Source organism: Tenrec ecaudatus, chromosome 11, assembly GCF_050624435.1.
Source record: "Tenrec ecaudatus isolate mTenEca1 chromosome 11, mTenEca1.hap1, whole genome shotgun sequence".
NCBI lineage: Eukaryota > Metazoa > Chordata > Mammalia > Afrosoricida > Tenrecidae > Tenrec > Tenrec ecaudatus.
Genome location: NC_134540.1, coordinates 67,671,925 through 67,686,744, shown reverse-complemented (window position 1 = coordinate 67,686,744; position 14,820 = coordinate 67,671,925). Strand labels below are relative to the sequence as shown.

The 14,820-nt window shown below is 48.1% G+C and overlaps 1 protein-coding gene across 1 annotated transcript in view; it reads right to left on the bottom strand.

Annotated features, from left to right (window-relative positions):
• LOC142461329 (uncharacterized) overlaps nucleotides 1-5,227 on the bottom strand; it is a 30,521-nt gene extending 25,294 nt beyond the window's left edge. The window contains exon 1 of the mRNA XM_075563130.1: nucleotides 2,848-5,227. Coding sequence (XP_075419245.1) covers nucleotides 2,848-5,217 — 2,370 coding nt within the window. The 5' untranslated portion in view covers nucleotides 5,218-5,227. The remainder of the gene's footprint in view (nucleotides 1-2,847) is intronic.
• Between the last annotated feature and the right edge of the window lie 9,593 nt (nucleotides 5,228-14,820).

Sequence of the window (14,820 nt, the reverse complement as noted above, 5' to 3'; positions counted from 1 at the left end):
TTTTAGGACAGTTGAAAACTACATTAGCTAGGGAAAGGCCAGGAACGTTTGCAGTCTTTTCTCTTTTTTTAATCACAACAGTGCAACTGCTGAATCTTCAAGGGCAGCAAGGGCTGATCTATGAGAACTAGCCCCATCCTCCCTACAGCCCTCATCTTGCCCCTTAAAACTTTTTTTTGGGTTGTTTCCCAAACTCAAAAAATATTTCAAAGAAACACGAGCAGCCAATGCATTAGGTACCACACTACCAGGCCTCTACTACTCTTTCCCAAAGAGAAGGGGTCCAGCTGGCACTGTGCACGGGTGAGGAGCTGGCCTACTAACTGCAAGGTCAGCAGTTTGAAAAAAACCCACTGCTCCAGGGAAGAAAGAAGAGGCTTTCTGGTCCCATAAAGATTTTCAGTCTCAGAAACGCGCAGAGAGTCCTGCTCTGACCAATAGAGTCGCTATGAGTTGGAATCTCGATGGTAGTAAGTTTGAGTTTTTCCCAATTAGTACTTAAGAATGGGAGAAAACACATAATTTGGAGTACATAATAACAGATCATAAACATGATAGAAAACGTAAAGTGAGGAGCCCGGGTTTGTGATTACATTTGGTTGGTGGCTGATAAGTTTAGCAAGTATTTCACCAAAAAATCAGTTGCCACAAGATCAGTTCCAACTCACAGTGATTCCGTATATATTACGGTGATCTTGTATGTATCCTGGTGATCTCATATATATCATGGTGATCCTGTATGTATGTATCACAGTGATCCTGTATATATCACGGTAATCCTATATATATTATGGTGATGTCATATGTATCCCAGTCATCCTGTATATATCACGGTGATCCCGTATGTATCAGGGTAGAACTGCTCCCCATGGCGGTGTTGGTGGCTGGTTTTTCCTTTGTGCTATTCTGGGACTCTATTTTATCAAGTGGGGGTAGGAACTAGAAGGCTCACTGCATGGTGTTTCTGTGGAGACACCAGCATGGGTACTGTGCCCAGCCTTGGAAATCCTAGGGAGCAGTACAACTCTGTCCTTCCAGGTTGATACGAGTTGAGATGGTCTAGATGGCAGTGGGTGAGTCTTCTGTTTCTCTGAATCAATCCGGTCAAGTCTTCATCGTCTTCCGCTCACTGCCAAGCACACACAATGGGCTCTGTAGTTAATTCGATGGAATATAGACACGAACCCCTTACTCATCAACAAATGCAAACCCTGTACTTGCTTTTTATTTGTTTGAAATGAACTCATACGTTGCTAAAGACTCCAAGTCTGCTTCAGTAACCTGATGCTGCCTTTAAGACTCAACTCAAGACGACTTTCTTTTTAGAGGACATTAGAGCATCCACTTCGTTCCTGTAGAGTCATTTTTGCCTCAAGTGTAAAATAGGTCTGCAATTCTAGACTGTCTCTAGCACCCGCTCAAGACTCAAAAGCACACTCTGTGTTTGGATTAAAGATCATTTTCTGTGCTGGAGCACACTGAGAATCGTCTGGATTTGCTATCATTTTGCAGTGACTCCTTGAGTTAAATGACCATCTTCTGAAATGTGTGTTGTGTCCTTCACTGGCTCCATTTTAGACACACTGGGATGCGTCCTGAAAGCGGAGGGGGGTGAGTGGAAGTCTTTTCTGGAAGAGGATTAAATTGCACTGAGCACCAGAGGCCCTCCAGAGGTGGGCCTAGGAGTAGGTGTTAAGGAACAGCAGCACAGAGAACTTAAATGCAGACAAGGCAGGGATAAATGGACCGGTATGATGTTTAGGTGGGCCTGGAGCTAGGCTAGGCAACTAGGAATTATCTTCAACTCATGTCCCATATGTCGTTGTTAGGGACTTTAAGCATCTACAGCTAGAATTTGTTGCCAGGTTTGAAACTATGTGAGGAAAAAGGCCCAGGGTTATGTGTTGGACTAAAGACTTTCCCAGGTGAGGGCAGATGCATAAGCCCTTTCTCAACCCCCTGACCTCCCTCAGCAGGTGTTCTGGCTTCAGTGAGTGGGAGTGGAGCAGACACCGACATGGATGGTGGTCCTCCCTTCTCTAAATTCCCTCGAGGCAGCGTCATTTCTTAATTCTTTTCAAACTGGGCCTGTGTGAAAGGCAGTGCGTCCTTGGCTTCATTCAGTGAAAACCAGCCTTCAATGGAGGAGGAGGAGACACCCCACAGAGAGGGGAGGGGCTGAATGAGCTTGCTGTTGGTTCTCCACTGGGTTTCTGAATACCACTGACTTAGGCAGCCAGACTCCCCCTGGCTTTGGGCGCTGATGGATGAGAATGGTGGTGGAGGAGGAGGAATGTATGGGGTAAAATGTATCAGGATAGAAACAGAATATGTTAAGTTAGTAAAATCAGAGATACAAAGGATGCGTAAGAAACCGCCTATAGACAGATTAGAAGAGGAGGAGTCTGTAGGCTATTGGAGCACAGGGTACCAGGAGGGATGGAGTAAGGGGAGCCAGAGGCGCTAGAGACCAAGCAGGGGCACCAGGGAAGAGAGAACTGTCCCTGTCCCCCTTCCAGCTACTTTGGTAATGGGTTCCCTTCTCATGATAATGAGATGTTAATGAGAAAAATGAAGCATAATGGGGCAGTGAAACACCTGGGTTGGTCAACTTCTTCTTAGGAGAGGGCCAAGGAGGGGCTGGAGAGGGTCCATGCAGCCAAGCACAGTCAGGAAGGTGATGATCAGGTTTGTAAAGGAAACACTGACTGAGCATCTCTGCTTAGGAATGTGAAGTGCACACAGGGGCACCAAGACAGCGTGTCCTGGAGCTTAGCAGGAGCCTTGGATGACTAGAGAGAAGGCCGGATAAAGCAGTGGGTAGAGGAAAGATGCTGACTGTCCTACCGTGCCCGGCTCCTCAGTGGTGGCTGCAGTGACCGAGCCAGCCGGTTCAGCGGTGCACATCTCCATTGAGCTTCCTGGGGGGTCAGTTCGGGCAGCTTCCTGGGCATCCACACTACCTGCTGCAGCCTCCTCACCACAGAGCTGGGGTTGGACAGGACCCGGTTCTTGGGGCTGTCCCGGCTCGTCACTGGGCTTGAAGCACTGGGCCAGGAGTCTCCAGGCCTCCGTGACACCACCTTTCCAGGCTCGGAGCTGGGCCACAGCATAGTGGGCCTTGGCTGCCCACTGCCACTGAAGGCAGTCCAGGATGTACAGGTCCCTCTGCTCTGGGTCTTCTCGGAGCTCAGAGACCCTCTGGGCCACCTCCTTGGTGAGGTTGAGAATGTTCTCCAGAGCCACAAGAAGGCCTTCCGGGCAGGGTCCAGCATCTTGACTCCCTGCCACAGTCTCCTGTACAGCTTGAATTCCAGACACCATTCTCCCTAGGGTGCCTTCCAACACAGTCTGGGGGGCTTTGCAGGCAGCAAGGCTTGAGCAGATAGCATGCTGCAGGGCATGCTCATATTCCACGTTGATGCTGCTGAGGCAGCCGGTCAGCGCCTTGGCTTGAAGGGTGAGCTCCCAGCAGAGAAGCTCAAAGCGCGTGGATAGGCTGGGGGATGGTTTGGGTGAGGAAACCAGGATCTGGGCCACATCCAGCAAGGCTTCAGTAAGCACCCGGACCTCCCTACACAGAAAGCTGACCGCACCCTTTACCTGCCCATCCCCACAAAGCAGGCTAGACAGCCTGGCCGCCTCTTGCAGCCTTTGGGAGACATCTGCTGCCTGCACCAACCCTGTCTGCAGCCCCTGGGGGTTCTTCATGGCTCGTCGCAAGGGCAACAGGAATAGGCCCTGTCTCCAACTGAGCCTTTCCACGCACTGCAGCAGCTCTTGAACGGCTGCTGACCACAGGAGGCACGCGTCCTCAATGTTTTCCTCCTGCAATTTGGGGGCCTGGAGCCCATCAGAAGCCCCAATCTTGTCCAGCAGCTCTTTAGCGCGGGCCTCCACGTCTGCCAGCCTGCCTTGCATTTGTAGCAGCACTGCCGAATGCCCCATGGAGTCAGTGACCCCCGGACTCAAAGCCTCAGGGCTGCCCTTGGCGGCGAGTTGAACCATGATGCCTAAATCCTTCTGAAGCTCCATGAATGCCGCTCTGCTCTCTGGAAGATCAGCAGGTGGGAGGTGACAAAATAGCTGTTGACACAGAGGAAGCCAATCACCAACGGCGCCAACCAAACCTTGCCTGCTTCCTCTGGTCTTTCCGCACAGCAGGGGGGTACCTGCTAGCAGACCATCGCTCCCGGCCATCTCTCTTGCTGGCTCACCGGTGGAAGGTGCCAGGGTTGAGGGTCCTTGGAGTCCAGTCATCTCCGACTCCCCAGCCAGGGCCCCCAGAGTCACACCCACAGCTGCATCCTGCCCCTGCAGCTTGGTGGAAGCCGAGGTCCCTGCCTGGTGGCCATGCGGTTGTACAGAAAGGGATGCTTCATTGGTAGGGAGCAGGGAGCCCACCCTCTGAGGAAGGAGGCCAGGGCTCAAAGAACAGGAAGGACGTCCGGGTGGGGGGTAGGCGGTCTCCAGGTCCCTCTCCCCTAACCCAGACTCTTGCTGCCCTGGCAGTTCAAAAGCCTTGGCATCCTGGAGGTCTGAGAGAATGAACCAAGGCTGGCTCTTTGCCGTATCGAATTTATGGACTTGGGCCCGCAGCGGGCTGAGGATGTCTGGATGGTTGGTCCCATCCAGCCCCTCCCGGACACGCTGAGCTGAATCAAGGAGCCGTTTTGCCGCTGTGAAAAATGCATCCTCGTCCGCAAGGCTGTGGCCAGTGCCGGCACAGCGCTCAGCCACTGCCCTCAGAACCCGGGCGGATTGTTCCAGCTGCTGAATCAGGACCCGCAGGCCATTGCGGAAGATGGGATCTCGCTCTTGGTCCACAGACCTGCGCATGACCTGCGCTACGTGTGCGGCCCGGCCCTGTACATAGGCGACCTGCTGAGAAAACGCTGTGCGTTCCCCACGCTTCAGAGCCCACGCGGAGAGGTCCACGTGCTCGGTCATTTCCTGCGTGGACACGCTCAGGAACTCAGGGATGTCGAGAACGTCGTCGAAGCGTGCCAGCAAAGCGTCCGATGCCCTGGCCCAGGCCTGCAGCAGGGCCTCCTGGGCCGCGGGACTGCCACGCAGACCAGTGCTTCGGTGGCTCGGGGAGAAGAGCGCCTGCACCCTGGCCACAAGCCTCCGCAGACCCTCCACAGCGGCCTCCAGGTCTGGACCCGTTTGCCGTCGCGGGCAGCAAACCGAGACCAAGTGCGCCACTCGGAGCATCTGCCGGGCGTGACTGTGGAAAGCAGCCAGGGCGGGCGGCGCCCTGCTCGGCCAGCCCCGGTCGTCGCGCGCTGCGAGCAGCAGCCTCTGCAGCGGGCCTTGCGTGTCGGTGAACGTGTCCAGGATCCGGCGCAGCAGGCCCTGGCGGACTCCTTGCCAGAGAGTCTCGGCCGCGGCCCACAACGCTGCGCACTCGGCCCGCGGCTGCGGGCGCCGCTCGGCCGTGCCCGGGAGCCCCGGGGGCCCGCCTTGCCGCCCGACGGCGCCCCGCAGCTCCAGCAGCCGGCGGCAGCCCGTCACCAGGCGGCCCCTCTCGGGCGGCGCCGAGCAGGCGGCCAGACGCATGCTGTGCCAGACCACGGCCGCCAGCGGCGCGTCCAGCGAGTCGCCCAGCGGGCGCGCGGGCCCCGGCGCCACCAGCAGCGCCCGCAGCTGCCGCAAGCGGCCGGCCAGCGCGCCGTGCCTCTCCGGGGCCGTGGCGCCGGGCTCCAGCTGCAGCAGGAGCTCGCCGAGGGTCTTCCTGGCCTGAGCGAAAATGTGGCCTCGCGAGGCGGCCAGCCGCGGGTCGCGTGGGCGCTGGAGGTGGCCGCGCGCGGCCGCGAGCAGCGGCGGGACGTAGCCCCGCAGGAGCCAGCAGACGCGGCCCAAACGCTCCGGGGGCCCCCGCGCCACCAGCGCGTCCAGGCGCAGCAGCGCCTTGGCCAGGTCTGCGCAGGGCCCGCGCCCGGACGCACCGTCCGCGGCCGCTTCCAGCGCGTCCAGGCTGGCCAGGCACCCTCCGGCCGCCCGCACCGTCTTCCTCGCCGTCGCCGCGTCTTCAAGAAGCAGCACCTGTTGGGGTCATAGGTAGGAGAGCGGTTTAAAGGTGCTCGTTGGCCTCCGCCAGTTTGACAAACGAACATCGTCCACTCCTGCGATTAGGGTATACAATCTTGCGCCGTTCTCCCAAAAAAGGTCGTCTAGGGCAGTGTGGACAGAAGACGAGTGGCTGAACTGCCCATGTGTGGTCTCTTGATTGTGCAGGAAACAATTGTTGGCCCAGCTAGGGGGTAGGTTGCTGGTCTCCGGTGCTCAGAGGTGCAGAGAACTTTCATTGTAGTAATGCGTACACCCTGAGGGGCGAGGAACTGTCTAGAGGGTACTGTTCGCATGAGGGTGGAGGGTGGTCTTTCCATAAAGCGCTTGGGGGGGGGGGGACAGCCTTTCCCAGCCTCACACACCACTCCCCCACTCCACCCACAATTCTAAACCTTTAACGGTGAGCAAGTCTACTGAAGGCTTGTAGAGTCTGGCCGGAACGATGTCTTCTTCTAAAGGAGCTGCACACTAGAGATAGCATACTGGGTTGGAGAAGGGCAGTGTGGGGGACTGCGGAGTATCCTGGCCTCCTCAGATCTGCCCTGGTTGCCCTGGAGGGGCGCTGACTAGGCAGCAGCACGGGTTACAGAGTAGAGCTGTCCCCTAGGGCTTTCTTGGCTGCAGTCTTTATGAAAGCAGATGCCAGGCCTTTGTCCTTGGCTCCACCAGTAGTCGGGTTTGAACCATCCATCTTTAGGTTAATAGCCCAGCGCAACCTGGTTCGTATTGTTCTTTACAGCCAACATAACTTTCGTTTAAGGACCATATTTGCCAAATAGGTTGAGGGTTGCAGAACTTTTAGTTGCCTCTCCCCATAATGCCTAGCCATTGGCATGGTGGGCAGTGACCCCGCCGATGACACCTCTTCATTAGGGTTTGATGACCATGTGGGGGAGGAGGGCAGTGAAGAACTAACGGAATACACCTGGGTTTCACATGGGAGCCCCAAATTCAGTACATCTACCCAATCCCCTATGGGAGCTTTCCCAATTGACTTTGATTAAATGGATGGTGAACTCTGTGGCCGGGATGTTAGCAGGTTTCTCTGAAGCAAGCCTCCTCTGTTGGAGTGACCGGCTTCATACACCCTTTGTGGCGAGGACCTCTCCTTTCAGACCAAGCAGCCAGCCAGCCCCAGCATCAGCTCACCTTTGTGGTGTTCACCAGGATCTGCTGCGCTGTTTTCACTAACTGCTCCCGGTAGCTTTGGCATTCTGGCCGAAGACGAAGCTTCTGAGCCACCAGCACCATGTTCATCCCGGACAGGCTCAGAGACTCAGCCACAGGCCCCATTTCCTCCATTAACCACTCCTCCTCAGGGTCTCCTGCGAGCCTGGGCAGACATTTGCAAGGTCACAGATAAGGATCAACACAAATCCAATCACCAATAGATGATGCAGTCTCAAATCCCTGTGATTCCATTGACTAGAGAAACAAATTCATGGACACTCATATGTGTGTAAGAGAGAACTTTATATCAAAGAACAATAGTCTATTAAGAAAACATCCCAGCCCAATCCAGATCAAGTCCATAAGTCCGATATTAACCCATATGTCCGATACCCGTCTATAATTTCCTCTTCAGACTCATGAAGCACATGTAATGGCGCTGAAAACAGGAAGATCACAGGCTCGTGGATGGAAAGTCTTGTGGATGCAGTGGCGGTTGGAAGCATCTCAGAGCTGACATGAGTCTCCACGTGGCTTCTCCAGCTTCAGAGCTCTGGTTCCATTCGGGGTCTCCATGTGACTTGTCAGCAGGAAGACAAGCAGAGAGAGTGTCTGGCCTTCAGTGAGCTATTTATCTCCTTTGTGCCTTCCAGTGAGGTCAAGTTGCAACCTGATTGACAAACTAGACTCCACCCCTTTGCATGTTGACAGGAGGTTATGTAACTGCCATACCTTTTTCTCTGGTTCTGGTCACCCAGAGTTAGACCCAGAGCTCACAAGTTAAAAAGACATTGTCCTTTAGACTGTTCAATAGGAAGATGCCAGCTGCAAGTTTGGGGAGTCCACGTACTACCCCAACCCTATGACTTGCAGTTAATAGGTTTGGGGTTGGCTCTCACTGTCCCTTTTGGGTTCCATATTTCAATGGAATGACTCACAAAACTCAGGGAGAGTATGATATGCACCATACAGATCGATCCGTGCGAAAAAAGAATACAAAGGAAGAGCTACATAGGGTAAGGTCTCGTTGCTCCCTCCCACATGCCTGCCTATCGTTTATCAGCTAGGAAGCTCTTGGATCTTTGTGTCCAGCGCTTTTATTGGACTTCATTTCATAGCCATGATTGGAGTCCCATGAAATATACATGAATGAATAAATTATGTCTTTTCCCTGCTGAGTTTTTAAACCACGCCGCACTCCCTTGTTCTGTCCGGCATGGTTTAAAATCAGGCAATGTGTACATCTGGGTAGCATCCTCCACCATACTTACTCCATCTGTTTGCTGAGCCAGTCATCAGAATGACATGAAGAAGAATGTGGCATCAAGATTGAAGGAAGCCTTACTGTAGTTACAACCTGTGATGTGCAGATGACACAGCATTGTTCCTTGAACGTAAGGATGGCTTGAGGCACTTGCTGATGAAGATCAAAGATTTAAACCTTCAGTGTGAAGTACGATGCAATGCAAAGAAGACGACATGCCTCCCAACTGGACAAAGAGGAAACATCAAGATAAATGGAGAAAATGGCAAAATTGTCAAGGAGTCGGTCTTGCTTAGATCCATAACCAATGTTCATGGAAGCAGTAGTCAAGACATCAAAAGACACACTGCATCGGGTAAATCTGCACAAGACCTTTTTCGAGTATTGACACGCAAGACGTTACTTTGAGGACTAAGTTGCACCTGACCCAAGCTATGGTATTCTCCGTTGCATCATATGCATGTGAAAGTTGGACACTGGATAAAGGAGACTGAAGAAGAATCGGTGTATTTGAAGTGTGATGCTGCAGAAGAACATTGAAAGTATTATGGGCTGCTAAAAGTACAAAATGATTTGGCAATAGCCCAGTCAGAGTGCTCTTAGAGACAAGGATGGTAAGACTTCGTCTGACACACTTTGAACATGCTGTCAGGAGAGATCAGTCCCTCGACAAAGACATCATTTTGCTAAAATGGAGAGGCGGCGAGAAAGAGAAAGGCCTCGATGGGATGATTGAGACAGTGGCTGCCACAATGGACCAGGCATAGGAACCATTGTGAAAAGGACACAGGACCGTGCCGTGTTTCATTGTGTTGTGCACAGGGTCACTATGGGTTGGAATTGGCTAGGTGGCACCTAACAACAACAACAACAATCTCCTGAGATTAGCTCGTATCGTGCCACTTCCCCTGGTCACCCCCACCCCACCCCCATTTACTAGCACAAACCCTTAGGTGTTGTTTAGATTAGCTGAGAAAGTTCCAAGATTGTAGTGCTGTTTTTCAGGAAACAAGGACAAAGAGTACATGTTAAATTCTTTACCCCCAAGTGATATTAAAAAAAGAAACATTCATAAGGATACATGGATTATGAAACTCTAAGCAATCATTAAAATGGTAATATAGGTTTATATTTAGAGTCATAGAAGCACCTCTAAGACATAGAATTTAGTAAAAATAACCAATTACAGAATAGTATGTATGCCAAGAACCCATTTGCTTTAAATTATGTACATATCTAGACAAAAGTTCATCTCTTGAAAGAAAATCATCAAATCGCAGCAATATCCCACCGTTTAAAACTATGCTTTGTTCCTCTCTGAACTGCTCTGTATGTTCTTCAAAGAACATGCATAATTACTACAAAAACAGTAAATCTACTTTTGTTAAGAAAGAAAAATTATATCAAGAGTCTCATTTCAATACAAGATATTAAGGGGAGAGGTTTCCTGTATCAACATCCATTTCCACGAATACAGATGTCACAGCAAATGTTTTGCACATGTGATCTTTCAGTAAGTAATCCCTAGTCACATAAAACAAAGTCCTACCTTACAAATCCTGATGGACCAGAGGATGTACACTGGTACAGACAGGAACTGGAAACCCAGGGACTCCAGGACAGTGGTGAGAGTGTTGATACTGGGAGGATGGAGTAGAAAGGGGGAACCGATTACAAGGATCTACATATAACCTCTTCCTTGGGGGATGGACAACAGGAAAGTGGGTGAAGAGAGACATCGGACAGTGTAAAATATGAAAAAATAATAATAATTTATAAATTATCAAGGGTTCATGGGGGAGGGGGATATGGGGAGGGCAGGTGAAAATGAGGAGCTGATATCAAGGGCTCAAGTAGAAATCAAATGTTTTGAGAATGATGATGGCAACAAATGTACAAATGTGCTTGACACATGGACGGATGGATGGATTGTGATAAGAGTTGTACGAGTCCCCAATAAAATGATTTTAAACAAACAAGAAAAGCCCAACTCCTTCTGACCTCTGGTTTTATAATGATTATTCTATAGTCCTGTGCCCTTGAAATTATAGACCACAGAGGCACTGAAAAGCTAGCTAGCACATGTGATCACTGGTAAGACCCTCGCTGTTACACACACACACACACACACACACACACACATACACACTGTTCATTGGGCTGCCAACCACAGGATCTGTAGTTCAAAACCACCAGGTTGCTGTTACAGAGAAAGACTGGTTGAACAATCATCACCACAATCAATGTTAGAGCATTTTCTCCTTTCTTAATTCGCTCCCCTTTCCCCTCCACCTACCTTGCCGTACCCTCACCCAGGAAACCATCAATCCAGTTATTGTCTCTATAGATTTATCTGTCTTACATTGTATATACAGAAAAACACAACAGAAAATAACAATGACAAAGTGAAACAGAAAAACTGCAATCGAAAAGAAAGTAGAAAATATTAAAAAATAGAACAAATTTAAAATGAGTCAGAAGGGAGATCAAATCCCAGTCTTTTTTTCCCATAGAATCTTTTAATATTGCAACTCTAAGCTTTCAATTTTTTGTTAATTCTTTCCGTTTTAGATATATATGCTGAGTGTGTTCTTAGTGGTTTTCTAACTCTAAGTCTTTGCATTATTTATTATGCTACTTTGTCTTCTCGAGCTGCCCTTGGAAATTTTCTGCTCAGCACTTTGACGTCATTTCTTTAATTTGCCTTAGCTACCCTATGACTAAGCAAATTTCAGAGTCTCTTCTGACATTCACTTTGATATTTTCCTTTCCTGACTTTTTGATGACCTTTTGCTTCCTTCATGAATGATATGCTGTGATGTCATACCACAGCTCATCCGGTCTTCCATCATCAATGTTCAGTGTGTCAAATCTGTGCTTGAGACCTTCTCAGTATTCAGGGGGGTAGGTTCAAGGTCCTAGTTTGGCTCTCATGGACTTGTTTTCATTTTCTCCAGCTTCAAACCCGAGCTGACATATAGCTGCAATTTGTGGTATGTTCCACCATCAGCCCCTGATCTGGTTTCAGTCGCTCATACTGAACTTCTCCATCATGTCTTCTCACAGATGCAACCTATTTGATTTCTGGGTATTCCATCTGGAGGAGTCGGTCTGTCTGTGTGAATGCCTTTTGCGTTGTGGGAAAAGGGTATTTGTGATGAAGCCACTGGTCTTATGAAATCCTACCATATCACTTACAGCTTTGCTTCTAACACCGAGACCATATTTTCCAACTACTGTTCCCTTCTCTTTGTTCCCAGCTTTAGTATTCCAAAATCCAGTAATGATCAATGCATCTTCATTATGTGCCGGATCAATTTCATACTGAAGAGATCGGTAGAATTCTTCAATTCATTCCTAACTTTACGGGTTGGTGCCTACATTTGAATAATAATGGTATTGACTGGATTTCCTTGTATGTGTGTACATCTTATCCTGTCACAGAAAGCACTGTTCTTCAAGATCTCGAAATGTCCTTTTTGATGATAAATGCTACGTCATTCCTTTTGAAAATATCATTCCCTGAAGAGTAAACTGCTTGGTTTTCTGATTCCAAATGGCCAACACCAGTCCATATCAACTAACACCAAGAATATTGATCTTTATGTATTCCATTTCTTTTTTCACACAACTTATAATTTTCCTAGATTTATACTTTGTATCTTCCAAGTTCTGGTCAATCATTGATCTTTACAGCTGTTTGTTCTCATTTTAAGTTGTGCCCCACCAGCCAATGAAGGTCCTGAAGGCTTTCTCCATGCATGGGCATGATGGTTGAGAAGGCAGCCCTTCCTCAATCATACTTTGAGTGCCTTCCAACCTGAAGGGCTCATCATCTCCTGGCACTGTCTCTAACAAACTTCTTCTTCTCTTCATGAGGGTTGCGGTACCTGACATTGTTTGAAGATTATCCATAAGGTTTTCAGTGGCTAGTTCCTCCGAAGTGGACGATTCCTTCTTTGTAGTCTGTTCTTAGTCTGGAAGTTCAGCTGAAACCTGTTACCTGAGTGACCGTGCTTGTGTTTGAAATATCTGTGACACAGCTTCCAGCAGCATAGCAGCACACAGACCACAACCAGTATATCAGACTGATAGACAAGCAGTGGTTGTGTAAGTTGTTACTATCAGAGAAAGGTAGATGAAAGGTGGACCTGTGATCTTCCTGCATTCGGCATCATTGCGTGTGTGGCGTGAGTCTGAAGAGGAATTTGTAGACTAGTATTGAACATATGGGCTAATATCGGACTTATGGACTGGGCTGGGATACAAAGCTCTCTCTTACATACATAAGAGTGTCTCTAGATTTGTTTCTCTAGTCAACTCAGACTAAGACAATTAGCTTGCATTTCTAGCATTTCATGTCAATGAAAAACACAGACATTTTTGTATTACTCATTTTTGTCTGGATTCTTTTTTTACCCCACTCATACGTTTGGAATGAATTTGTATGTCACTAAAGACACAAAATCCACTTTAGTTTTACTTTCCCTCCTTTGTTAGCCTCTCAGACAAATATTTAGATCTGAGAGATAAGAGATTTGATGGCCTGTCTGGATTCCTTAACTCAGCAAAAATTATTTTGAGATTAGTCACATCATTTATAAATCAATATGCATTTCTTTGTATTGCTGAGTAGCATTCCATTGTTTATATATACCAAATTTATTTACCCATATATCAATTGGTGGCTACTTTGTTTGTTTCAACACTTAGCTATTACAAATAAATCCCCCTCATATGCCAGGAGAAAGTATTTACAAAGCATAGATCTGATCATTTGTGTCTACTATATATAAAGTACTTAGAAGATACAACAAAAATTATAAAAAGATTTAAACAGATACTTCACCAAAGAAGATATGTGCATGACAAACAAATCCATAAGGAGGGGAGTTCAATATTTATCAGGAAAATTTAAGTTAAAACTACCATAAAATACAGTCTACCCATTACTATTGAGTAGATTCTGATACACAATGACCTTATTATATAGGGTTTCTGAGGCTGTAAATCTTTTTAGGCTCAGCATAGCCTCTTTTCTCCCATGGAAGTTCTGGTGGATTTGAACCACTGATCTTGTGGTTAGCAGTCCAATGCTTACCCAGCAGTGCCAAATACAGACTAAACAACAACAACACCAAACTCACTGACATTGAGTCCATTCTGACAAAGCAACCCTGTAGGACAGAGTAGAACTTCCTCTGTGGGTTTCTGAGACTGTATTTTTTTATGGGAGAAGAAAGCTTCATCTTTCTCCTGCAGAGTGGCTGGTGGTTTTGAACAGCTGACCTTGCAGTTAGCAGCCCAATGCATAACCCACGACTTCACCAGTGCTCTGTAAATACAGACTAAAATATTAAAAGTTTAAAAAACTGATGATCTCAAGTTTTATTGAGGACGTGTAGGAAGAGCAACTCTCATATACCGCTGGTAGGAATGGAACATGGTGCTTCTACTCTTTAAAGTTTGTCAGTTTCTTAAAAACTTAACCATTCATCTGTAGTTATTCATTTCATCTCCTATGTAGTCAAGGAAAATAAAAACAAGTGTCTACAGAAAGGCTTGGGCATTAATGTTCCTAACAGTTTTGTTTGTGATTGTCCAAAACAGAAAAGATCCAAAATGTCCATCAATATGTGAAGTATAAGTGATTTGTGGTATAGTCATACAACAGAAGTTATTTCAACAATGAAAAGGAACAATAATTGTGTAGATGTGCCTCTGTGGTAGTTGCATAATCTGTTGTCTATTTGATGGGATGATGTCTAGTGATGGGATGGAGTTTAGCCTGTCAATCAGGTCAGTTTGATGACCTCATTTGGAAGCGCTAAGGAGATAAATAACTCTCTGGAGGCAGGACACAGGCTCACTGCCTGGGAGACGTTGTAGCTGACAAGACAAATGGAGATATGCTAGTGCCCTGATCTGGAGGAGCCCCGTGGAGACCCCTGCCAGCGCTGCGATGCTTACAATGCCACTGGATCCACAAGACTTCCCACCCATTGGTCAGTGATCTTCCTGCATTCAGCATCATTGCGTGTGTTGTGTCAGTCTGAAGAGGACTTTATAGTTTGGTATTGGACATATGGGCTAATATTGGACTTATGGACTTGATCTGGACTAATGTATAATTACTCTTTATATAAAGCTCTTTTAAAAAAATCATTTTATTGGGGGCTCCTACAACTCCTATCACAATCCATATATACATCAATTGTATAAAGCACATTTGTACATTCTTTACCCTCATCATTCTCAAAACATTTGCTCTCCACATAAGCCCCTGGCGTCAGCTCCTCATTTCCCCCTCC